At 37.6% G+C, this 25,776-nt stretch overlaps 1 protein-coding gene across 6 annotated transcripts in view; it reads right to left on the bottom strand.

Annotated features, from left to right (window-relative positions):
• Positions 1-3,584: 3,584 nt before the first annotated feature.
• EYA4 (EYA transcriptional coactivator and phosphatase 4) overlaps positions 3,585-25,776 on the bottom strand; it is a 70,935-nt gene continuing 48,743 nt past the window's right edge. For 3 of the 6 annotated variants that reach the window (XM_005154747.1, XM_005154746.1, XM_013130471.1), the window contains 7 exons: positions 18,196-18,285; positions 12,347-12,405; positions 12,083-12,243; positions 9,487-9,601; positions 8,489-8,610; positions 6,064-6,164; positions 4,292-4,372 (listed from right to left, as the gene is read on the bottom strand). In XM_005154747.1, coding sequence (XP_005154804.1) covers positions 4,292-4,372; positions 6,064-6,164; positions 8,489-8,610; positions 9,487-9,601; positions 12,083-12,243; positions 12,347-12,405; positions 18,196-18,285 — 729 coding nt within the window. Of the gene's footprint in view, positions 4,373-6,063; positions 6,165-6,203; positions 6,305-8,488; positions 8,611-9,486; positions 9,602-12,082; positions 12,244-12,346; positions 12,406-18,195; positions 18,286-25,776 lie in introns of all 6 variants that reach the window. The other 3 variants (XM_005154745.2, XM_031054014.1, XM_013130467.2) reach the window with 2 other exon arrangements.

The following is a 25,776-nucleotide window of genomic DNA, read 5'->3' as shown; positions in this document are numbered from 1 at the left end:
CTATTTCCTGAAAAACTCATGCCCATAAGAAGGATATTAGCATAACCTTAGTACCTGAATGTAAGGGAATGTAAATGATTGTACTAGATGTCTAGATTATTGAATAGGTTTGGCTTGTATTTTGGCTCAAGTACAGGGAAACAAAGGTGCTAGTTGCCCCTCATGTGGTATCCAGCAAGGTTACCTACTGTTCTTGGGGAGGAAACCTTGTTGCAGAGCAGAGGGACATTTCCTCCAGTGGCTGCACCCTGCAAACAGTATGCAGGTGAGTCAGTCTCTTCCAGACCACATGGGCACAGGCCTGCTTCAGGCATGAACCACAAAGGCAGCACAGGCTTACTTAAAAAGAGTCCAAGGTCACACTCAGCTCCTTTAAGAGACATTGCGAAAGGACAGTTTCAGCTACAAACCAAACATCTTACAACATCATGTAGTGCAGAAAATGACATTTCCAAGTGTATTTATTGAGAAATAGTAAAGTTGTACATAATTTTACAAGCTTTTATTTTTAATTTACATTTTCTTAAATTATGTAGGCCCTAATAAACTATAATCTGCTAATACAAGACAGAGACCCTTGGTTTCAGTTATACCTCCAAAATGCTGCTATTGCTGGGATGTTGGTTCGTGTCAGTTCAGCTCCTCTTCAGAGATACTAAATACCATGTTCACATAGAGCATATGCCTGGTGTCAATCCTGTAAAGCAGAGACAATTTTTGAACCTAAACCCTAGATCTGGATACAACCTCACAGCTAAAATCTAGTCTTCGTATCAGAGGCCAAGTCCATATTCTCCATAAACTCTGCAATTCTGTTTGGCTGCAGGACTTCATCTGGCCTAGGATGAAGTACACTTGTATACAGGATTTTGATTTGGCCTCATCTCTCTTGTCAGTGCTTGCACTTGAACATACTCCAAAACTGCTTTAGATGCAAACACTGCTTTTCACACTGGGTTCTAATGGACACAGATCCAGAAGCTAATTGCTACCTGTATCTTTGTGCACAATCTCAACAGGCATCTAAAAATAAGCAAGAGTTTTAGCTTTTCCTGGCCTCTTTTACTGTTATACTGAATTACATCAATTTAAGGTACTATTTTGTGACTGCTGTCACACAGTATTTGTATTCTGCAAGCTGACTATTTAAATGCCTAATGTGTGGTCAAGTTCTGTAACTGACTGAGAACTGCCAGAGTATCAGCAAAAGGCATTATATTCTGTACTTCATTTGTCCAAAATACTTGGAAACGTGACATTGTGTTCAATCTTCATTGTTAAGAGACGCTGAAAGGATGGCAGTCTCTGACTAATATGCTGTTGAATTAAAATGCACTCAATGTCAAAATGACCAGCCTTCCATTTAATCTACTTAGGCTCATCTGGAACAGTCTGGCGTGACTATGTCTCTGCCTTGGTTATTTTCTCCTCTGTATTGTTCATGCAGGAAAATGTATCAGAGCAATTTCTCTGTAAAAGGCAGGAGTGTACACCATTTGCTTAGCAGGAAATTACTTGTGCTCTGAAATTTTCTTTTATAATTCTAGTATTGTGACGAAGGCTTTTGAGCTAAATCCTTGAATTTTCTTTGGATGTAAGTTTTTGTCGATTATTTATTTTTATAATTAACTTCTGCTATGGTAGTAGAACTTTGTCATGCTCTGCAAAACTTCCCCCGCTTTTGCCTCCCTCTCCTCTCTAGGAGTCCAGTATATTAACTGAGCCACAGAGATCTAAGCACAACTCCAACGAATGCACTGCAAAACTTTTATAAGAACTGACAGTGGTTGCTGGGCTACTTTTTGTTCTTACATATGATTAGGAAAAGAACACTGAAAAGCTGAACAAGCTGAACAAATAATTTAGAGAAACAAAATTGCTTCATGCATTTAAATAACACTATGACTTGTCAAAAAAGAAAAGAAAAAAAAAAGAGAGAAAGATTCTCATGCAGTGTTATGATGCTGGAAGTTGAGAAGGGCTTTGTTTGAGCTTTTTTCTTATTCCAGTAGCAACACTTTTTCTTTCCCACCTGAAAAACTACAACATACTGGTACTACAGCTTTTTTAATGAAAAATGAACTTCCAGACCAAACTTGACTAGATGGGCACTGTAAATACAAAGAAGGTATGCCTCATGTTTACTTTTTAGATATGCAAATCCTTCACCCAAATAGTTAATGTGCAATGATTTCATACATGGCAAGTGTCATGTGACGGCTTTAAACTGCCCTGTGATAATTAATCAGTTTGTTATGTGGTGACTTGCATATCCAATTCCAACACACCAAAGAAATACCATTTTTATGAATTTATTTTTGCCTTGGACTTTCAGTAGCTCCAGGTTTCACCTACCAACTAACTTTCATATAACCTACAAAGTTTAATGAAGTTACTGCCTGGTAACTAGACATACTGTGGCTTCACAGCACAGAGAGGGAAGATCTTCACCTCAGTGCTGGCTACTGTACTTGTGTAGGCATCCTGGAGTTTACATCTAACATCTTCTCTTGCACACACCTCTTCACACGGTCAGAGAAAAGGCAACCTTAGGTGTCTCCATGTACAAAAAGCAGTTTCTGTTTTCTGCCATGAGAGACAAACAACTTGCTGCTGTTACAGAGTGCTCAAGCTGCACAAGGAGCCCCTGTGTGCAATGTAGACCTTGCTCATTTTCCAAAATTGGAAGGTAGCACATTCAAAACTAGCAAGGTAGTTATCATGGTATGGACTGTAATTTTTAATAGATATTATGATAATTTAGTTACTGTATTTCTCAGTATTTCTTCATAAAAATCCCCTCCTTACCATCTGCTCAGCTACCTAAGATGCTATTGTAATTTCTGATTCAAGGTTGTTCCTGTGTAATCTTGTGCAATCAAAAATGGGTGAGGAAAATCCCATTGACCCAAAACGGAAGACACATAAATGTGGAACAGAATGGAAAAGTTACTGAAATGCTGCTGTATTTACCAAAGTGGACTGTACTCCTGAGATGGCCAATGTTACCATGCCAGCAATTTCAGCAACTTGTGTTGATCATGAATATGCTAAGTGTAGTATCATTTGTTGATCTGACTGCTGAGGGAATCTTTAGTGATTTTTTGTTCCTCACAAACTTGTGTTTTATTCACTATTTGGGCTTAACTCCACATTTTCACCTTCCAGTAATACCACCTGAAAACTCTTGTCTGCTGGGTGTCAATTTGTTCTGTTTTGCACAGCTGGTTCACTCCCTATATGGCTTTCAGTGGAATAAGTTATTCCTGAATATGGCTCTTAGTTCTCTTGTCAGACTATCAAGAAATTATGTTGAAGGTGTTGAACAGGTGTTTTCAGCTTTCAAGGTAGCGGTCCCCAGTATCAACCTCCCAACATACTCTTAACTTTCCTCAAACAATCAGTGGAATTATTCAGAATCCAAATAAAAACACAAACTTTCCTTTATTATTTCTTCTTACTGCAACAAATACTTAAATGACAAAGCATTTAAGTGCAGCCCTGCTCTTTGTTTTCTCTGAATTTCAAATTTGGTCATGTCAAAAATTATCACAAAGGATGTTGTTTTTTTTTTTTTGTTTTGTTTATCTACATAGTTTTTAACCAAAATTACATTATAACACACAAACACAGTCTTCTCTTTAAGGCACAACACATCATTATGCACATTCTGTTTGCCAAACTTATAAAAGAGACAATATTATATAACCCTCTCCCTCCCCTGCCCCCCAAAAAGAAAGAAAAATTGCATCCACTTCCAAAATCAGCTGCTAATAAAGTCACAGTAAATTATTTTCATCAATAATTTACACAAATTACAGGTCTAGACAGGATTGTCATTATACAGTCTGAGTGCATTCCAATTCAGATTTTCTGGGTTAGGTAGGCTAAAGTCTGGTTAAACCTCAGTGCTGAGAATATATCCCATTTTGAGGAATGTTGTTGACCACCTTGTTGGCTGGAAAATGGGTGTTGGTGCTTTGCCAGTTCGAGTCCTTTGTTCACTCCTGTCAGGGCTCACTTGGGGTGTATCAGCAACCTCCACAGTTTCAATTCATTTAAAAACGTTGCATATATAAGACCATAGAGCTTCCTTACGTAGCACTAACGTTTTAACTCCATTCAGCAATCTGAATTCTTCAATTTGGAATTTTTAATTCCAAGTATTTCTTCCCTTCTTAAGACAATTCATATGTGTAAAGCCAGAGGCATTGAATCACACATAAAATTCAGTGTACTTGAAATATATATATATATATAAAAAAAAAGGATCGCCAACTTTAGAACACAGTTACAAATACTCTAGTTCCAGTGCTTGATGGAGAGCCAAGAGGTCCGAATGACTGGATATCCTCCAGAAAGGCATGTTGTGCTGTGTTTGTTAGAGGGGAGAAAAGGTCAGGAAAGATGAACACTGTGACACAGGGTGATATGTGACACACAAGGCTAGTCAGATTACCACCATGTATTTTACACCACTGTGTTTCTGGATTGATTTTTGCTAGTAAAGTACTGGCAAAAATCAGACCAAAATAGATCTGAGCTTTATAGTTCAACTGAAGTTAAAATAATTAGATAGTCTTTATTAACAGTTTTTTTCGGAAAGAGCCTCTTGCTTAATAAGGACTGTTTGCTTACTGTTAGTATGCAAACCCATACCAAGGAGCATTAATAGGAAAGCCCTTTCTGCTCCGTTTATTAGACTTTGCAAAATAGTAAACCATCATTTAAAGATCCATGATACTTTCATTAAAAGAGCTTCACATGAAACCCTTTGAAACAGAGCTGGATTTCTTTTTACTCTATGGAGGGGGAGGGGGGGTTGGGGGGGAGGTGAAGGGTGGGGAGGAATCTCTTTGGATAAAAGATTTCTGGGTCAGAAAAAGAAACCTTTCTGGTTTAGAAAATGATAATTTGTGTCACAGAAAGCATCACTGTCTATGAGAGATGCAGATATATGCACTATTCTCCTTCATCAATTCATCAGAATAGAAAAAAAGCATTCTTTCATGTTGTGTTCAGATCTATTTGTAGTGTGCTATATTCATCCATCTCTTTGAAATCTGTATCTACCCATGCAATATAGCCAATATTAAGAAAAAAGCATGCCAAACTGGAAAGTACACAATCCAACCACCTTTGTTTAGCACAAACTATAAAAGACCCATCACCAGGACTGCACCTATAATAAGGAACCATTTGGAATGAGCATTTTGGTTTCTTTTCATTTTGTTTCTATTCTAGCTACAACACTAGAAAGGAACTTTGTTTTGCTACTACTAGCACAACAATGTTTACATCACTTGTCCTGCACAGACATTGTGAGACAAAATTTTCAGTTTCTACACACTTCCAGGGAGGGGTTAAACAAGGAAGCATGGTGCAAATTACCCATTTGATCTGTTTCTGAATATTGAAAACTTATCTGGTGAAATTTTGATGTGTATTATTATCATGAAAAAACTGAATATTTCTAAGGAAACAGTTCTTTTTTAGCAACACAGGTTTGATGCACAATCTCTATGTTGTGATACTTTTTTCTTTTACTTACTTTTTTCTTTTGCAGATATGTCTTTCTTGGATCAAATTATATGTTCATCATATTTAGTACAGCAAACTACAGATCTTCATCTATGTTAGCAAAAAAATTGCACAGTCCTTCAGATGTTTTTCCACATTCTCCATAACTTCTCTCTTAAAACCTCTATTATTTCAACATCTAAAGAAAAAACACCACCCAATTATAATAAAATAGCCTTTTCTGTCTCTTCTGTTTATCTTTAATTTGCTTGAAGTGTCAGACATTTTAGCTGCAATATTTTTTCATTTATTTTTACAATAATTTTGCTTTTTTTTTCTTTCCAAATTGAAGTGAAGAAAATGCTGAATCCAAATGGTTCATTAGATTACGCTAAGTTTTGATCTCATCATGCTCTTGTTGCCTTGCATCTGTGGGCCGAAAGTATTTGTCATTCTGCAATTATGCAACACTGACAGGAATGCAAACAGAAAGGCTTGCATTAGTAGCTAGGTATCACACCAACATTTCAGAAGACAGGTTACCTTTTTTGCTGCCTGTTCTTCTTCTACACCATCCCCAATTACAACATATACTACTTTTCTGCCAAACCTTTGCATTATTCGTTCAAAGCAACTTTCTTTCCCTGGAAGATAAATGAGATAAGAGTTCAGAGTGAAGTTACCTGATTAGCTGCATGTTCCTCATCTCGTCCATCTCCAATCACAACATAAGTTATGTTAGTGCCAAATCTGGACACTATACGCTCAAAACAGCTCTCTTTGCCTGAAAAACAATGCACTACTTATTCAAGCTATCAAGTGAGTTATGGTGAAGCCTTACAAAGGATTAGTGCAGTGGTAAGACATTGTTACTACTACTTTTTTGAAGTTTCCAGCCTTGGGATTTAGAGCCAAAACTAGTAAGAAGCAATTAATCTCCTTAGTGACACTAAGCTGTTCCAGGTAAAATTAAATCCCTTTCTTAATAGTTACAGGAAAGCCACTAAGATAAAGGAATCAGCAGCACTGCAAAAAGTAATAGCTCAGTAAATAAAGAATAGAATTTAAATACTTCCCTATTATTGCAGTAGTATTTTCTCAAGGAAAGCAGAAGTTTTAAATCTAATTTATCTGCAACAATGGGTGATGTAGCAATGGAGAAACTGTTCAAAGCACAACGGACAAGCAAAATAAAATTGAACAACACAGTCCTGGAAGAACTTCATGAAGCATTTGGCTCTTTTGAAGAAATGTTGGAAGCAAGCAGGCTAAACCAGTAACAACAAATACAGGACTGAAACAGACCAAGCAAAGTCATCTACCAACCTTCTAATAGTATATAGTTTCAACGTTTTATAAACAAATGATTGTGCTATCAATCCTCAAACTTTCCTAATGGTTTCACTATTTCCACACCTGATCTCCATATTTAATGAACTCTTTTCCATTAGGAGGTTTCTCTTTGACATGCGCTATTGCAAAGAAATCATCACCTATTGTGAGACCTTCCATCAATGTAAAGAAACATTATTTCTTTCACCTCTGCAAGAGCTTTTTACCTTGTTTGTTATTATGTCTATCCCCACCCCAGGTTTTTAATCTCTTCTCACAAGCGCATGATTTCTAGATCTCCCATTCTTACTGCTCTCCTCTTGCTTTTTAAAAGCTGGCCCACAAAAAAAGGGCTTATGATTAGGAAAAGCATCGTGAGTATTAACTGTTGAGTGAGGACAAGATTTCAGTGTGTGCAAGCAAGAGCTGCAATTATAGTCCTGTGCTCAACACAGTGCAGAGATCACTGAGATGAAAGAGAGAGAGAGATCTTGTACCCCAGAGTTTGCTGTGCTCCCGACAGGGGTGTAACAGCGGCCACACTGTTCCCAGAAGGAATTCCTGGTGCAGAATTACTTCGACAGCGCCTCCAGAGACTGTGCTTCACTTCACCACCCCCTTCTGTGCTGTTGGCACTATTTGTTAATGCTCGTTCCTTTGGTCCAAGTGCAATCTCAGTGACTGAATCCAACATGTACAGGCTGTATGACAGATGACATTCATTCCAGAGGCTGCACAGTACCATGTGGCATTTGGGATACTTTGTGCCTTGACTTAAATGTTTAAAGTATTTGAGGCTTTGTGTCTAGAGGACAGCTATAGCTAATTAATCACTGCATGATAGTTTTTCCTGACACTCTTAGAATATGCAGTTTTTTCACTTGTCGAAATAATTTAGGAAATGTATTGTAATGTATATTGTAATGCTTTTGTCAATGAAGTGTCACCGTATATGTTATACAGGTACATGTCACAGGTACAGAAATAAAGCATTCCTGAAGTAATAATTGGCAAATCATGAAATCTGCCAAAATTATCAGTCATTGTAGGCTGAGTCACATTTCACAGGAATGGTAACTTTTCTTGGTTTACAAGAAAATTTTGGGTGCAATTTCCAGAAGCCATAAATTTCCAAACTGTAACACACAAGAGGTATACAGTTATCAACAGAATAGGGAAAGGGCCTTGCGGCATCCACCAACACAACTTCTGTTGGCAGCAGTTGTCACTACCATCGCTGATGTACTATGCTTCCAGAAAAACCTTGTGAAGTAGAGGCCTAGCTTACATAAAGCTCAAGGTCAGAGCAGAGGCCATTTTAAAGAAGTTCTGCTTATATTTGAATTCACAAAATACTTTTCTTCATTCTTTTCTGCACACTTTTTGTTTTCTGCACCATGTTTTGGAGTTTCTGAGGCTTTAAATCAGTTTGGAGACCTTTATTCCTTCAGGTATCATTGAAAATAAGGTTACTTCGGAATTTATCGACATAAAACACATTTGAACATATACAATTCCCAAATCCTATAATTAACACTGTAAGTGGCAGTGAAGTGTCTTGGAATTCATCCACTGCTGGCAAAAATATACTGGTAATGCCGTGTAGTCAGAATGGGTGAAAGAATAATTTTCTTACCTATTTTGGTTGCACTGTAAATATTTTCAATAGGAAAAGCTCCTCCTAAACTGTATAGTAGAACTTTTGCAAGTGCTGGGATAAGCTGGGTTGTTGTTACCAACACATTCACACAGTTACTCCTAAAATGAGAAAAACAGTTTAAGTTTAAATAGTCTAAAACTGTTTCCCAAGTCCTGAGGAAGTAAACCAGTTGTGAAGAACATATTCAGGAATCCTCAACATTTACTTTCACTCAGCACCATCACTTCCAGAAAATTTTGGCAAAATTTTTTAACAGATTATGCAGACCTGATTTATAGGAAATATTCCATGCTGGTTTATAAAAAGAAAAAAAAAACCAACCAAACCGACAAAGCCAGTCCCTAAAATAGAGACAATTAAGATCACTCAATACCTCTGAAAACAGGCACTCCAGTGCTTTGAAAGCATCATTTTCATGCTGGCAATTAATTGGCAGTAGCTACTAGTGAAATAAAAGGATTAGGAGAATGGAAAGCAATAATTTGTTAGTCCTGTCTAGAGAGGAAATACACAACCAATACACATTTCAGTACAATGACATCACTTGCTTCATGTTTCAAGAGTAGAGGAAGAGATAAGAATAATTATGTTAATAAGCTAGCATTGAATGCTGAAGATGAAAACCTGAATAGCCAAGTTGTGCTAGCAGTTACACAACAGAAAACTGAGAGCCTTGCTACTGTACGCACTGACAGGCTGGAATGTGAGCATGACCATGGTGTGAATATGGAGCTAAGAGCAAATAGTTGTGACTTCAAAGAATCACAGAAAGGTCTGGGTTGGAAGGGACCTTAAAGAACATCTGATTCCAACACCCCTTCCGGCCATGGTCAGGGATACTTTCCACTAGAGCAGGTTGCTCAAAGCCCCATCCAAACTGGCCTTGAACACTTACAGGGAGAGGGCAGCCACAGCATTTCTGGGCAACCTGTTCCAAAACTAGAAAGCTTTTTACAGTAGACTCAAATACATACCTTGTGCTGATAATTGATAATGATTTAAGTGCATTTGTTAGCCAGGAGTCCGTTAGAGCTTCAATCTCTGCTCTTAATTGCAACCATGCATCTCTTTTAGCAGGCCCCAGGAGTCCTTTTATGTAAAAAAGAAAAGAAAAAAAATTAAATTCTGTAGTAGATGGAATGTATAGATTTTAAGGTTGCTGTTTATATTTTGAACTCCATTAGAACTTGAAAACACAAAGACAAAATCTGTTTTTCAAGGCTCAGTAAATTGCTCTCTTTTTATTTGCACTCCACTGTACCAAGCAATTGCAGACAATATTGCAGATACTAATAATCAGTCACCTGATTTTTTTGTCTATTCAGGCTATTTTACTACATTTTGAAGTATACCTTTCAGAAACACGTATTTTTAAAACCTTTTCTTCACATACATCTTAGTGTCACAGTTTAAACCCCAGCCAGCAACTAAATATCATGCAGCCACTTGCTCTCTCCATCTTCTGGTGGGATGTGGAGGAAAACGAAAAAGGTAAAACTGAAAAGAAGATCTATGCCATTGGAAGCACAGGCAGAGACAAAATAAGACATTAGAGTAAACTTGCCTTTGCAGTATCTGCATATGTTTAAAACTGCCCTGCTTGTGACTGCATATAGGTGAAACTCAGGTTAATACATCTGGAACTACATTTGTTTGCTGATGACTTGATCTTCATATCCTGTTGTAGTTACCAGTGATGGCTCCTTTGATAGCATTTACAGCCCTGAAATGGCTGCACATTTTATGTTCTCATATCTCAGTCCTTAAAAGCAACTTAAAATCTCCTATTGGGTGTGAACAGTCAGATTTTAAAAAAGTACCCAACCTGTAAATATTGAGACATGATTTTTTTGAAGCCAAAGTATTTTAGAATCAGATCTGATCCTGGAAGAGCAGGGAAGCAGACTTCTTGAGCTTTTGTGTCCCATTCCATTTCACACCCTATGTTGACAAGAAGTGGTGGTGACTGACTTAAAAAAAATCTGAAATGAAGCAACCTAAAAATACCTAGCTAGGTCTAGCCTTCTGTTGTCTTCTAACAGCTATTTTGAGATACATAGGTACATGTGTTATAGAAAAGATTATCAAAAAGCTAAGTAGAGGATGAATGAAGAAACATACCCACTAAAAATGAAATATATTTCAGAAGCAGGATTTGTGGATGAGGATAAAAACCTTGATACAATGAACCATATTTGCACTCTGGCTTTGCAATGATTGTTCCTCTTATTTTGTTTCTTTTTGCTGTGCTCTTGGACTTGTGCTCTTACTAGTGTTAAAAGTTTTATGAAATCCAAAAACTTCAGAATCTTAGATGTATCAGGAGATATACTAAAACACTATGACATTTTCGTTAATACTGTTTCCAGAGGTATTAATATATAAAAACTCTATTCATGATACCAAAGAAGGGCAAGGCAGGGCAAGAGAAAGCCAACCATTTGCTATTACTCTTTGGTCCTATTGCTCCTTCCTTTGTCAAGTAAAGACTCTGAACTACTCAGAGTGAAAATGTATATTGCAAATTTACATAACTTAAGTAAGGACTAAGTCATTGCCCATTTTAGTTGTACAGTTTTGCCATTTCTGAGAGACTGCAGGAAGTGCTAAACCCCCACCAAACTGACTGCTTTCACTGAAGGTGAGCTTTACTTTGAGTTTTAGGTTCCTCTGAAAAAAATTTCAGATGAGTTGAAAAAGCCCATGTTAGAATGGGAGAGTGTTCACTTGGACTCTTTCCTGGCTGGGCAGGAAGTTGAGGATAAGGCTGGGCTTATCCTCAACTGTGGCTGTAGCCTGAAGTTGCCTGAAGACTTGTAAGTATTCCGTGTTCTCAGTCTCTCCTTGAGGGAGTCAGTTGACATCCTGCCCTCCTCAGACGAAGAATGGCTGTCTCTGCAAGTCACACTGGATTCTTCCGGACAGATTCTTTCACTTCTGCTGTTTGATTTCCTACACGCCTGATGTCACGGACATCACTGAATCCACAGATGCAGGAAAGCTCTCGGCCCAGATGAGGTTTGCATTTCTTGCTAACACAATTAACTGTGTAAGCTAGAGTCAACCAAAGGGGCTAGTGGCATGGGAGTGCCAGAATTTATTTCATCCACTGGTAAAAACAGACAAGAAGGTACCCAGCAGAGAACTTAGCAGAATATTGTGTTGTTACCAACCAGATAATGAAATTATAGGATGGAAAAGTCTAGCCACAAGTAATTTGTAGTGCAGAAGCTATACGGCCTCTTTCCTAGAATAACTGCATGTCTGAGGTAGAAAAAGTGGCTCAAGCACTCAGGAACATGAATATATCCAAGCTGGGTCTGAAGGAGAAAAATGAGCTCTGTGAAAGCAATATGGAGGTCTGCTCAGTTTTCCCATCTCTGGTTCTCCTCCACAACAGCACAGCGTTGGTTCTGCCATTACAGTCAGTAGCTTTCAACAGCCCAAGGTCCAGTCACATCACTTTCCATTCACTCTGTGGCTTCCAAGGCACATTCCCTCTGTGGGAGTTCACTGCCATACAGTTTAACCTAATCAACATTCTGAATTAGTTTTGACACTTAAACTCACCTCCTATGTTGTTCTTGTAAGTATTATACAACTCTTTTACTCTTCTGTAACGGAAAGCCAGCTTCCTCATCCAGTCAACCCCTCCTCTTACACCTGTTGGCAGACAAAGGTTTGCACTACTTGCAGCTGCATGGAAGCCATCAGTTGCAAAACTGTAGGTACTGCAAACACCCAAAATACAGTAAAAATAAATACAATGTATTCCTGTAAATGCTCAATTTATTTAATCTTTGAAGAAAAAAAACAAAAACAAATGTTGCTTACCTTAGGTCTTGTCCATTATCATCAGAAGAAACATCATCTATATGAACCTGATCACACTCCTGTTGAAAAAAATTCAAATGATAAACTATAAGAGTGTATGCTCACCATATGCTTAGTACAGATGTTGAAGTAAATGATCGGTGCAAGTTGCTAAGTACACCAGAAGATGGCAGCGTATGTACACCTACAGCTTTTTATCACCATCAATTTCTTAAAAATAATACAACCTTCAAGTCCTACACTGTGTCAATTATTAGCTAAAACAGGCCTTGAGAAAAGCAGTATGTAATTTTAGTGTGAATTTTATATTAAAATTATTTTAATTGAAAAATACTAACAACTGCAAATCTCATTTATAGTTTCTCTGGCATACCAATAACACAAAGGCAGCTAAACCCACTTCCTAAAAGCTAGCGATGATGAACTTCAACCAGCATACAACTTCTGTTAAGTCTCCAGGAGTCTGGATGCTTATCAGATTCTTTTAGTGATTTATCCAAGTGCCTTGGGCTGGAAAATCATGGATAATCAAGCAGTCCTGGAGAACTTCATTGTTTCCTGGTTTCAGAAGAGATGGAAGTACCTCTGGGGAAGTGGGGTACACTGGAAAGCTGAACTCCCCTCATTTTATAATTGGATAGCTAATAAATATCCTTTTCTGCAGCATAGTTATGGCACAAAGATAGGAAAATGTGGAGGAAGCACAAATAAATAAGTCAAGCTATCACAGAATGGTAAATATGAACAGACATTGTATGACTGTTTTCTGCTGGTAGAATAAACATCTTAACCCAAAGATGCACCTGAAATTCAGTGTTCAAAGATTTTATTTTGCTGTATGTAATTTTTAATATTTTAAATAATTGTTGTTAACATAATCCTATTTATTAAAAAGTTCAAGGATGCATTTAAAAATTACTACCCAACAAATGCTTTCCAATAATTTAATCTCTTCACTAGGACAAAATGAGGCTGAGCTTTCAAAATGCCCAGTTCTGTGCCTCAAATAAAGAGTCATCTGAGTCATCTATGTCAAACAAAGTGGCTGACAAGCAGCACTTAAGACTCTCTGTGACATGTTGGAGTCTGCAGTCCTGAGTTTCCAATCTCGGTCTCACACCAATGTTAAGTTGTCCAGATAAAGGACAAGTAAGAAGTGATTTCCAAAGGCATATGCCACAAATTCTTAGAGTTAAATTTTGGGAATTAACATTTCTTCTGTTTTGTTTGTTTTTCAACTGAATGAAAACATAACAGACTTCTGCCCACATGAAGTTGTTAAAAAAATTAATTAGCAATTTTTGTATAAAATAAATACATATAATTTCAGTTTCAAAGACATAATTTCATTACATCGTACAAGTAATTATAATTACAGATTTTTTGCCAAGACTGAAAGAATGAGTGGCCAAACTCTGCTCATCTGGCTTAATCTGTTAAGACAGGCATGAAAGATCTGTGTTTGAGGAACAGAAATGAAGCATACTTCTCCCCACTGGAGAAATAAAATTTGCTGGCTTGTCTGAGGAGATTATTTTGAGCTGTAGAAAATTTTAGAAAAGCTGCTTTTGGATGTGTACAACAGCAGATAAAAAGAGAAAGAAAAGGGCAAGTGGCAGCTGAAATAAAAGATTAATTTCTTTATCCTTATTTATTATTTACAATTCAAGGAAAAAAAGATGCAACTATACCCAGTGTAGGGCAGGAACTCAAGAACCAGACAAAAAGCCCCACCAGGACAAATTCTAAGATTACATTTTGCGGTATCTGAGCAGTATCTGGCTTGCAGATCACCTTCACAGATTCCCCTGGAACTGGTCAAAGGATATGATAACTTGAAAAGTTTAAAAATCAGTGCTGTGGATTTGAAGGTATACTAATTAAATGGGGGACACACAGAAGCCCTGATGGATAAAGGAGTGTCTGCTGCTCTTTGAGCTTTGTTAAGCCTTTCAGCTATATTGTTCCAGCATTGAAAATTCCAGATAGCTGTTCTGCTGATAGTTTCATTATTAAGTTAAATATGAGTGGGTGGCAAAGGCTTAACTGTTTACTTTTATTTGTTTTATCTGACAGTTTGTTCACTGACTCTAGGAACAGGAGATGAGGGGAACATGCAGTTTTCTGATTACTTTCCTCTTGTCCCTGCAAGAAGGTTAAGCTTAGAAGAGGATCAAAGGTGATAGCACTCTCCAGCTTTCTCCTTTTCCCCCTTCCTCTCCTCTTGGATCTATGGCACACCTCAATATATATTTACACTACACATTTGCCAACCAACAACAAACTCATGTGCCCTTCACTCTTTGCTTCACTTTGCTTTACTTTGTTTTCTTTTTTACTTACATACTTCAACTAAAAAGTTTACATTTTACAAAATCAGGAACTTTCAGGAAAAAAAGAAAAAGCAAATTGTTTGAGCAGATCTGAAATAGTTTGCTACTTTTCCCCAAAGAAACAGGAAGTTGGTGGCACAACACTACATTGGACTTTACTTGTAAAAGATAACAAACTGTTGCAGAGAGGAAGGAAAGCAAGCAACCTCTCTGTCACTTTAAATGTTAAAGTAAAATACTTTTAAACATCAGCTACATACTGGTTACACTCAGGTCACAGAGGCTCACTGTCACTGCAAGGTCAAAACTAAGAAAGATAAAATGTATTTCCTGAGAGTTCAGGAATCTAGGTCCAGTAACTGTCTTTGGCTTGAAGCAATACTAATTTAAATTATATCTGAGTGCAGGCAATTCTTTGCAGCAATTTTTAGAGCCTGGAAATTGGAGAGTACAGAATCAACAAATCATCCATAAAAATTATCCTCCTGGAAAGGACAGTAATTTCATTATCCAGTAAAAACACTGACTCACCACACTGAACACAAAAATGTTATGACTGAGGGGTATATTCAGCACTATGCTTTCTCAGGCTATACAATTCTTTTAATGTATGTGTTTCAGTTTCTGTTAAAACTAGTATACCTGACTCACAAATTCTGAGACTTATCCAAATCCTATTTTTTATTTCTCATTTTTATTTCTGAGAAAAAACAAAGGATGATAAAATCTTATTTGAAATGGGGTAGAATTATCATAAAAATAGACATGGGATTCAGTTTGTTTGAATACTCTTTTCATCGTTTTCCCTGAAAATGGAGCAGTATAATGGAGTTGAAAGACTCATGTCCAAATTTCTGCTTGCAATTTGTAGGAATTAGGGTGTTTTTTTTTGTGTGCACAGTATTCCCTACCAACATCTGAAAGCTGTCTTAAAATTAATACTCAGGGTGAAAAGCCCCATTTCATCCCTTACCTAACTGAGAAAACCATGCATTAGTCTGGATATTATAACAGAACTGAGTCCCATCTCTAAGCACTATTTAGGCACATGTATTTTCTAGAGCACCAGACTCCTATTTTCATGGCAAAACACCAACTGCCCTCCCAGGCAATACTTCTCAAGCTAACTAAAATTTATACACTGAGAGAGAAATAGCTGGAGAACAGCCTAGCCTGAAATAAAAGTGCAGCTTGGCTGATTAGAACATGGGTTACTGGGTCAGCAGGGAAAGTCTCAGCAGACTGGAATTTCTGCATCAGCAGTCATTGTAGTGAGACAGATTTGCATAGAGGAAGGAAAACTTTATTTTTATATGTGATAACTTCAGTAACTTGGTTATTATTACTAGACCCTGGTATGTGGTGTTTCCAACCAAGAAAGAGAGGGGAGAAAGACTGCTTAGAGGACGTAGTGACTGGAGTCCATATTACAGGAATACAGCTTCATCAGTACCTTACACTTATCGTGTCCAAGTCACAAGGTTTACTGTGGGATGAAGGTCAAAGCAAGACAGAAGGAATGGGGCCTGATGGCTCGGCATTTAAAAAGTGAGATGATGAAAAGACATGTAATCTGTCTAGTGAACAAAAGCCTGTCTCTCTTCCTCAGTAACAACTGAAGGTCTTGTGTCTTGATGGCCGTGACCATCAGCAACTCAGCATTCATCTTTCTGGGGAAGGATGGTCAGATGAATGGACAGTCAGAGAGGTGGATAGAGGGAGAGAGATGAGAGAGAGACACTCAAGTCGGAATTGGGGAATACTCAGAACTGATTACATCTTCATTGTGCAGATGCACCATAATATTCAGTAATGGCTATGTGCTCTGCAAACGCAATTAAACAGACATATTTATCCGTTTGCATATTAGAAGATGCCTCTGTGTACTTCGGCACAGGATGCCATGCAATTATGTCTTATTTTCTAAGATGACAGAAAATCGTTGGTGTTGCATATGCCAGAATGTGAGCATACAGCTCATTTCAGAACAAGAAGTTCAGAATTTTAGTAATCTTGTAAGAAAGGTGGTTAAGAAACAAAGATGAATTCTGGGCTAGAAAATAGCTAATTGCATATAGAAATTGGTTCTAATCAAATCAAATTGATTGAGTTATGAGATTCTCCAAGAGAGTCCTGAAGTAGTATTTTTTGATTTATTTGAAACTGAAAACTGTTTGGATACTGTTCAAGCTCTGGAATGAGCTGGAGTATGATTTTTTTGTCAGGATATTAAAACCACCCTATGAAGAATATACAAAATGTGATGATCCACCTATGACAGCTAAACCTGAGATCTACAATGAAAATAAATACTGAGAGAAAGGAATGAAGCTTCAATGGCCATTAGCAAGGATAAAGATGTATGGAAAGAGGGCAAAGCTCCATTTTTGATGAACTCTTCCACTTGAACTCAGCACAAGACTGAAGAACTCTGGGCATATGCTACCGAATGGCTTAAACTTCACTGGGTGTCACATGAAATCTGAACACACAGGGGCAAAGGTCTGCTAAAAAGAAATTTAAACAATGCTTTGAAAAATTGATTTGGACTCCATCTCTGGTACAGGGCACCAGAAAGAGAACATCCACTGAATGCATTTGCATTGTCAAGTGATGACTCACTAGGACTGCAATAAAACACTGACTGGTAAAGGCATGTCCAGGGCTTTGCTTTCTTACGTTTTTGCTGCTGGAAGGAGGAAATGCAGCTCAGGTAAAGGGTGAAGTAGATCCCAGTTTCTTAACTTAAAGCTAAGAATAAATGAGGTGTGCAAAGGATGACAAAGACAACTGCAGCCTGATAATTCTGCTTTTCTTGTTGCCTACAGTTGATAAAGGAACAAAAGAAGTGCATACATTCCCAGTGAATGGAAAAATCTCACCCTTATTTTTTCTATTCACTCACAAGAAACCTTTTTCTGGCATTTTAAACCAAACCTCAAAGTCTTCCAACTCCCATTGGTGCCAAAATATCTGTCCACAGAAGGAACTCTGAGCTTCAGTAAGAAAACAGCTGATTTAGATCAGGGGATGGCCTGAAAACCTCAGACTCTCTGATGCTGCAGTCTCTGAGGCAAATGAAGAATAGTTTACATTTGAGCAAGAAAAGGGGGGGGGGGGGCGGGAGGGACGGCTACTCAGGTATGTGGGGAGAAGAATGGCCTCTCTTTTGGTCAAATAACACCCACTGAAGGCAAATTTAGAGAACTTGAAGAATGTGAGGCACATATGTTCCTCTCCTGGAAACGACAGTACACAGCTCTAAATCAATGAAACTGGAAAAGACGGCCATAGGACAAAGAGAGGAAAAGGTAGTTTGCAGATTCCCTCTCTCACACAGTTTAAGGGAAGGACTCTGGTGCAATAGGAAGTCACTGCCACCTAGCTAACCTGTCTGATGACAATCCCAAAATCTAGATAGGCAGAAAATGTCACACACAACAAAGAGTAATGCACAGAAAAACAAGTATGTTAAAAACACAGGAGTAACAGTGTTCATGCTCCTTTGATTCTTACCTCTAAATCATTAAAAAATAAATGTGTGTCAGCAAGGTTAAAAATCATTTCTTCCATTCGTAGTCCAAGAGTCACTGCCATTGGTGGATCCTTAAAAAATAGAAAGCACAATTAACTACTTAAATACCTTATAGTTATATTAGAATTACTTTAAAAACTGCTGTATACAAAGCGCTTTGAAAAATTAACACCACAAGAAATTTGCCCAAAAATCCTGTATTAATATAATGCTACAAGAAGAGACCGCTGAGTGTGTGTGAGAACATTTACAGCAGCTGGAGATGTTGAAACATCAAGTTTTTTGACAGTCAAGGCATTTGTAACTGGGCTAACCTGACATGGGAAAACCTGGGGGCCATATATAAACCTGCATGAAGAAGGCTGTAAACAGGGAGGGAACTTCTTACAAAAGATGTATGTTAGAAAACCAGCATTTATTATTATAACAGTACACCAACATTTTCACTCCTGAGCCTTTTATATAAATATGTAAATATCTTGTCTGTCAGTTTGTGGGCAGATAAAAGCTGAGTCATGGAGCAGTAACTTAATTTTTCTGAGCCAATGCACAGAGTCGGCAGCAGAGGCAGAAACAAAGTTACTTCATGTGACATTCAGTCTGCTGCACAATTCCTTTGACCACTTGTCTTTTCTTCCCAACTTTTGACACACAGAACTCCTCATGAAGGTTATGCTAAATTGGACTAGGAAAGGCAGTAATCTACCAACTGACTACTTTGTGAGCAATTATCCTAAACTGTGATATGAAGGTGTGATTTAAGAGGCCTTTTCAATTTCTAATGTCTCTGCTTTATAAAAATACAAATGGTACTCTGAACCTATGCCCATTTCCCCAAATTGAGTTTCACTTTGGATAAATCATCACTGCATTGCCTATGTCCACTTCATTCCCACACTTTCTGTCACTTTACTATGTCTCTTCAAACCCTGCACTTAGTACTTCTCTGTCTCAACATTGACCCTTTTTTATGCAGGCACTCACTGATGAATTTCAGGGCTCTCCTTTATTATTTTATTGCAGGTATCAATTCAACAAAGTGCCTGTTTTTCTTAGTATTCTTCTGTGTGCTTGAAACTATGGCACAATTCTTTAGGTGGTCCACAGGAATGGGAAAGGATATGTAAGTTTGTTTGCTAGAGATTCTTCTTTCATTTCTGGTGGAAAATAGGATTCTTGCCCCTTGATGAAAGTAATTTAAACTGTTCACAGGTCAGCTTCCACATTATCAGATCACCTTGGCAAGACAACACAAATCTATGGATCTGCAATAGCCATTTATATGAGACCATTTAGTGTACAGTAAATGTGAGATAATTAATTTAAACTTGCAAAGCTTGCTGGGAAAGAGGTTAAGACAATTTGCATTACCACGCATTTGTTCTAGAATAATGTAGCACACGTTAATTACATGTTAAGCTCCTGATGCTTAGCTAACACCTGGTAAAACTAGTATTATCATTGCCTTAATCATCTGCCTGAGCTTATGGAGTTCAGCTAACATTTTCTGCTTAACATACTGCAATGGACTTTTAAAATAGAATCATAGAATCACAGTATGTTTTGGGTTTGAAGGGATCTTAAAGATTATCTTGTTCCAACCCCCCTGCCATTGGCATGAATGCCTTCCACTAGCCAAGGCTGCTCAAAGCTCCATCCAACCTGGCCTTGAACACTGCCATGGACGGGGCAGCCACAACTTCTCTGGGAAACTTGGTTTAGTGTCTCCCACCCTCATAGTAAAGATCTTCTTCCTAATATCTAATCTAAATATCCCCTTTTTCAGTTTACAGCCATTACCCCTTGTCCTTTGACTACAGGCTCTTGTAAAATGTCCCTCTCCACATTTCTTGTAGGCCACCACTGGGTACTAGATGTGATCCTCTTCTCATTAAAATGAAAAAAAAATAATAATCTGTATTTCATCATTCAAACTCTAATTGACAATAGCAAGCTTTCAGAAATGCCTTCTTAAATACCTTGAAATTAAAAGTCTAAAAGTTTACCAGCATCTGGCAACGAAATCACACAAAACCTCAAATGCTCATTTGTTAGTATTAGGATCAAAGGCTTCCCAATCAGGATCAGACATCCCCTACTCCAGGGCTTTGCAACGACAGAATAAAAGATGGTTTCTACCCTCGAGCACTTAAATACTAATGGTAAAATCTGAGACACAGACATATTTTGACCCTTGCTCATAAAAAAGTCAGACTTGAAGGGAGAATATTGTACAAGAAATGGTAATGATCCGAAGTTAGACCCAAGTGTCTGGCAATGAAAGGAAATATTTTTATGTTGACCCTTGAACTGGTCTTGACTATCAGAAGTAAAAACCAAATGCAGTGCCTAATAACACAATTTTGTCTCCTATCTTCTGTAGTCATGTTCATGGGATCTGAAAGTCACGTGGCTGAAGACAGCAGCAAGTGCAAAGGTCACTTTTCCAAGGGGATGATTAAGGAAGACATGTTAACAGATTTGCAAAAGTCATGTAAGATATTAGAACACAAATCATCAAAATACTCCAGACTCATAAGATTCTTTATCAAGCCATAATGCTTTTATCAAAGTGTCATCACATACAAACATGTGTTTCTCTCTCCTTTCACTTGTGTTTTTTTTTCTGTGCACAGTAAATCACATTCTTTTCTTTCTAGACACAATATAATAAAGAGTATTTGCAATATGCTTCTTCACCTCAATCCTATGAACACTAAGGCATGTGCATAACTTTGTGCACAGGTGGTAACTCATTATTATTTATGTGAGTTAAGCTATTCACTGGAGTGTTTCCAGCACTGGAATCTCAGACTTTTGATTCTCAGCCTCTTTTGTCCCTTTCCTGGGTAGAAGCAGACTTAAATGCGGAAATTTGCTATAACATATTCCATTATAATCCAATTTATTTTTACAGAAACAACCAACTATGTATCACAATTTCCTGCCTTGCCTAGTATAGTTGAAAGACATAAACGTGACAAAGCTTTTATGATTTTCTTATTAATAATATTTTTGTAACCAACTATGCCTGACTTTATTACAGTTAAAATGGTATTTCCTATGCTCCTGTTTTGAAAAAGGCATGTGTAGGATATTGCTAGGTACTACATATATAAAATAAAATAGAACAAAGAGAATTCATTTCAGCTTAGTGTGGAATCAGTCTGCGATCTCACACAGCAACTTCTGTTAAGAATACATATTGGAATTGAATTTTCAAAACATGGACAATTTTTCTTTTAATAAATTGGCCACAACTTGCACTGCAACTGTTTAACAAGAATTAAACATCACATTCCAGATTTTTCCATGTTAAATTCATTCCTTCACATTCAAAAATAGACATAGAAAGCAGATTTGTCAGGGTCTCGTGGTTTTATAATGTTTGTTCAGTGTGGAGGAACACCCCAATAAGCATTTTACTGTCTTTCAAACTGAAGCAGAAGTTGCAAACTAACTGAAGTGGCACAAAGCACAGGGTGTTGAAAAGAAAGCAAGAAATATGTGCAGCTGATACAGATTTGAGCACAGCAAATTGAGAGACTGAATAAGAGGCAGACTGAACTTCTGCCAAAATGTATTTTGCGCTACTCTGCACAAGAATACACAAAAGAGAAAACAGTAATAAAAAAATAAACCTGGAAGTGTTCCTCAGATAAACTGCAGAATAAAGAACAACTCTTTGGTCCTCAGAGGAATGATTTTAGCCAGATATCATCAGTGTGCAGAAGAATCACAACCAGCTACAGCACTTCTGTATACCAAAACACAAATTACTTTAGTTACTTTAGTATGAAGGCACTAAACTGGAGCCAGACTGTCTGTCTGTGGACTTCTGTACTAGACTGGTCCATCCACTGGAATGCCTCCTGGGAGACTAGATATAAATACCCTAGAAGGACCAATATTTAAATGTTTTGTCCAGCAGGAAAGTGACTTGGAACAAAACCCCGAAAGTTCAATGTCCATTAGTGGAAGAAACCTATTTAATACTGTCTTGGAAAGTCAGGTTTCAGCACAAGATGTTCAAAATAATTTAATTTCTTGGAAGAAAAAATGCAAACACACCAAACTGGTTTTTATAAAACCTCAGAAAACAAATAGATAGACTGCCAGGTAAATTCATTGTAATGGGGATTTGTACTCATGAAACCTTAAAAATAAGCAAGAAGGCAAACAAAATATATAAAAAATATTGTAAGAATAAATATGCAATGTGTGGCTGTCCTGAACAGACTTACAACAAAACTGACCTCTGGAAAATGTGGAAGATGCTTATGTACCAATATTTTTAGCTTAAAAATACTTCCCTCCATTATAGGAATCTCAGATTTACATTCAGCTCTCACTCTCTTACTGGAACAAGTGTTCCCGTGTTCATGGGAACAATGACGGAAGAGAATACATCTCGTCTTGATAGCTATGTCTAGCTGCTGATGAAGGACATTTCTATTCCACAGGGAGTTTCTGCTCCACTCTCTCTAGAATGTGGTAGGAAAACGGACTCAGAGGTCTCAGACAATGAGGGACTGTATTGAGAGGACAAGTGGAGGTCATGAGAGATAACTCCATTAATACAGGCACAAAAGCATTTTTATGAGTGAATTTGGGAATGTCATTATAGGTGATAATGGTGACAAAGTTTTTCTGTTTAATGACTGGACAAGCAGAGAGCTAGCAATAAAAAGCTACTAAGCCCTTTCCAGACAAGTGTACAAGGTTAATGTCACCTCCTCAACAGCTTACTGTCATTAGCAATGTTATCAAAATTTCCAACTGTGATCATCAAGTATGGATTTGTTTTGATTTTTGCACTTGGAAATCACATTCTTCCCCTTCAGAGGTTACAAGGGACTTTCTTCCTTTTTTATCCAGTTGCACCTTGAATCACAGCATTTATCAGGACATCCTTGCCCTCTGGATCGACCTGGGAGAACTGAATGGAATATAAAATGCTTGGAGGTAGACAAAACTCCAGCTTAATCAGCCTTAAATCAGCAAGGATAACAGAAATGCAATGGAACAAAGAATACACACTGTTCACAGGGAATAAGAATGTACCTCATAAACTCTTAACAGATGATGACATCTCCTAACACATGTCCTGTCACATCAACAAATCCTCACTTAAGAGCTCAGCACTGTAGAAAACCATATCTGCCAACTGGTGCTCAGCTGCAAAAACCATCATCAGCCACACAAGTCATAAACTTAACAGCTCAAATGCCAATGTTCATAATTTGCCACTGCAGTAAATAATTAAAAATAGAAACATACTGGTTTTATGATGTACAGAGCAGATGAGCAAATGAACTGAACATCTCTGAGATGTGCTCTTACTTCCGGGAGGCAGCATGGCTTCCTTGAAACCTAACACAGGTGTAGTGTAGTTTTTATTCTCTTTTTATGATTGTTCTGAACAGCCCAATAAAATAACTACTACACCAAAAGTCAAACAGAAATACCTCCTCTGGGTAAGTTTTATATTTTAAATATCAAAGTGATGCATTGACCAACCTCTGCCAAATCTCTCAGTTTCAGTGGAGTTTAAAGCTATACTCTTCTGCTGTTCAGACAAGCAGCAATTTGCCCTGTGTTTTAAATGAGATGCTTACAGCTGCATCCAACAAGTTAAATGCTTCAACAAATCAACAGTTTTGTTTTTAACATGGTTATTGTAACAGACCTGTATGATTCTGAAATCAAATAATCATCACACCATGAAAAGTGCTGGACAAGTATACACCAAGGGGAGTGTCCATTCTCAACTTCAAAACCCCCTAAGTCAGAAATCTGTTTTCTCTTGACAAATATATGAACGAAAATTTGCCTATTGGATATGGACCTTCCCACTAATCTCTCCCAACAAATGCCCCCATTGCCTATGGGGATATTGATTTGTCTTTCTTGTTTCTCTTTTACTCCACTGTAGGAACCTTTTGAAAGAGAAACTGTTTGTCTTGTGGTATCAATGCAGCTCTCGAGTGTCCCCACACTCATACACTGGTCCTGCCACCTGGCCATAACAACGTGATGGCCACCTCACCTCACTGCATTCCCTTTGCAGCCTGAACTGTAGCAAAGCAGGGAGGTTAAAAGACTAATTTGTTTTCACCCAATTACTGGAAGATATAGGGTGAAGTGCTAGTGGAAAAATGCAATTAATGTTTACATGTCAAGCAGTAGATGGGAAAGAACTGAAGGTGAATATCCTTGCCTGTCTGTATATTCATATTAGCTCTAAACCCAGCATGACACTCATTGAAAACACAAAGAGAGGACAGCCAAAGAAGATGCCTTCCCTTAAACCAATGTTCGCATTAAAGACTCCTTATCTCATTTAGTCACTTTTCCTGTGACTTGTGTGTGTGTATGTGATTTCTATTTTGGGAGTAACCTGATAATGTTATACAAAATAGGTTCACAAAATACATATGGAAGAACACAGTATGCACAGCTGAGCATCTGTGTGACATTACACACCTTTATTTTTATTTTTTAAAAGCAGAGAGCAAATCGATGCAATTAGTTGGTATCATTATTTTCTTGTTTTTCATTGTGAAGTAAAATTTTGTGACACTTTTCCATGATAAACAATTCTCTTGGCACTTTTGCAAGACCTATGTGTTCACAAGACTTCCACTGAGAACCCCACAATTCATGGACTATTTACTGTCATAGCAATCTAATTTTCGTAACAATCCTAACTCCAGTCTGGATTAAGACCTTGTTTACTGATAGAAATCACACGCAGAAAAGATAAGGGCCACATCTGGTAAAGAGGTCATGCAACAGAGACTGACTGAGACCCATCTGTGATATCTTACCCTTCCCCCATGGGGGGGAAGTTTAGGCAACACTTCAATGACATGCAAAAGTTAAAGCCTACACATGGTAAACTCGCCTTGTGTTCCCTGCCTCCTTGCAGTCAGCAATATATATATTTGAGATTCACTGATAATCAGTCATTACCTTCCTAACAAGTTCCCTATAAATATGGCAAAGGTAGTCACTGCAGGGAGGAAAAGTCTCCCATTTTTTTATTTTACAGTGTCTGGAAATGAACAGATTTCCCAACCTGTGTGGATGTCACCTATCAGTAGAAAATAAATAAATAAGATGGATTATACTTAAGAATTCCTCTGCTTTTGCTCATAGTTGTTCATGGCATTTGTTTACTGATGCTGATCTCAGTAGTATAATTACATTAATTTCACTTGCCCTTAGAGATACTCCTGGTTTATACAATCCAACTTTACTGCTGTCAGTACTACTGGCTGTTAATATGCCATTACTGGATTCTGAATGGACAGTCAATTTTAGCAGCATGTGTTCTTAAGAAAAGTGGCTGTGATTTTTCTTTTTTTCCCAAATATTTTTACTCGTAAAAAAAGTGGGAAAAAAGAGGAATTGCATGTCTCTAAGATAGTTTTCAAAGTTATCCATAGATGTTTGTGAGCTACAAAATGTGCTCTGATTTCTAAAACTTTGTATTAAATTTGACTTTAATTATTTATTATCTGAGATGGAGCATAAGATGTAAACATCCCAAGGGCACA

This window comes from Melopsittacus undulatus, chromosome 3 (genome assembly GCF_012275295.1).
Source record: "Melopsittacus undulatus isolate bMelUnd1 chromosome 3, bMelUnd1.mat.Z, whole genome shotgun sequence".
In the NCBI taxonomy this organism is placed as follows: domain Eukaryota; kingdom Metazoa; phylum Chordata; class Aves; order Psittaciformes; family Psittaculidae; genus Melopsittacus; species Melopsittacus undulatus.
Note: the sequence above shows the minus strand (reverse complement) of the source record. Positions and strands in the feature narration are given on the sequence as shown.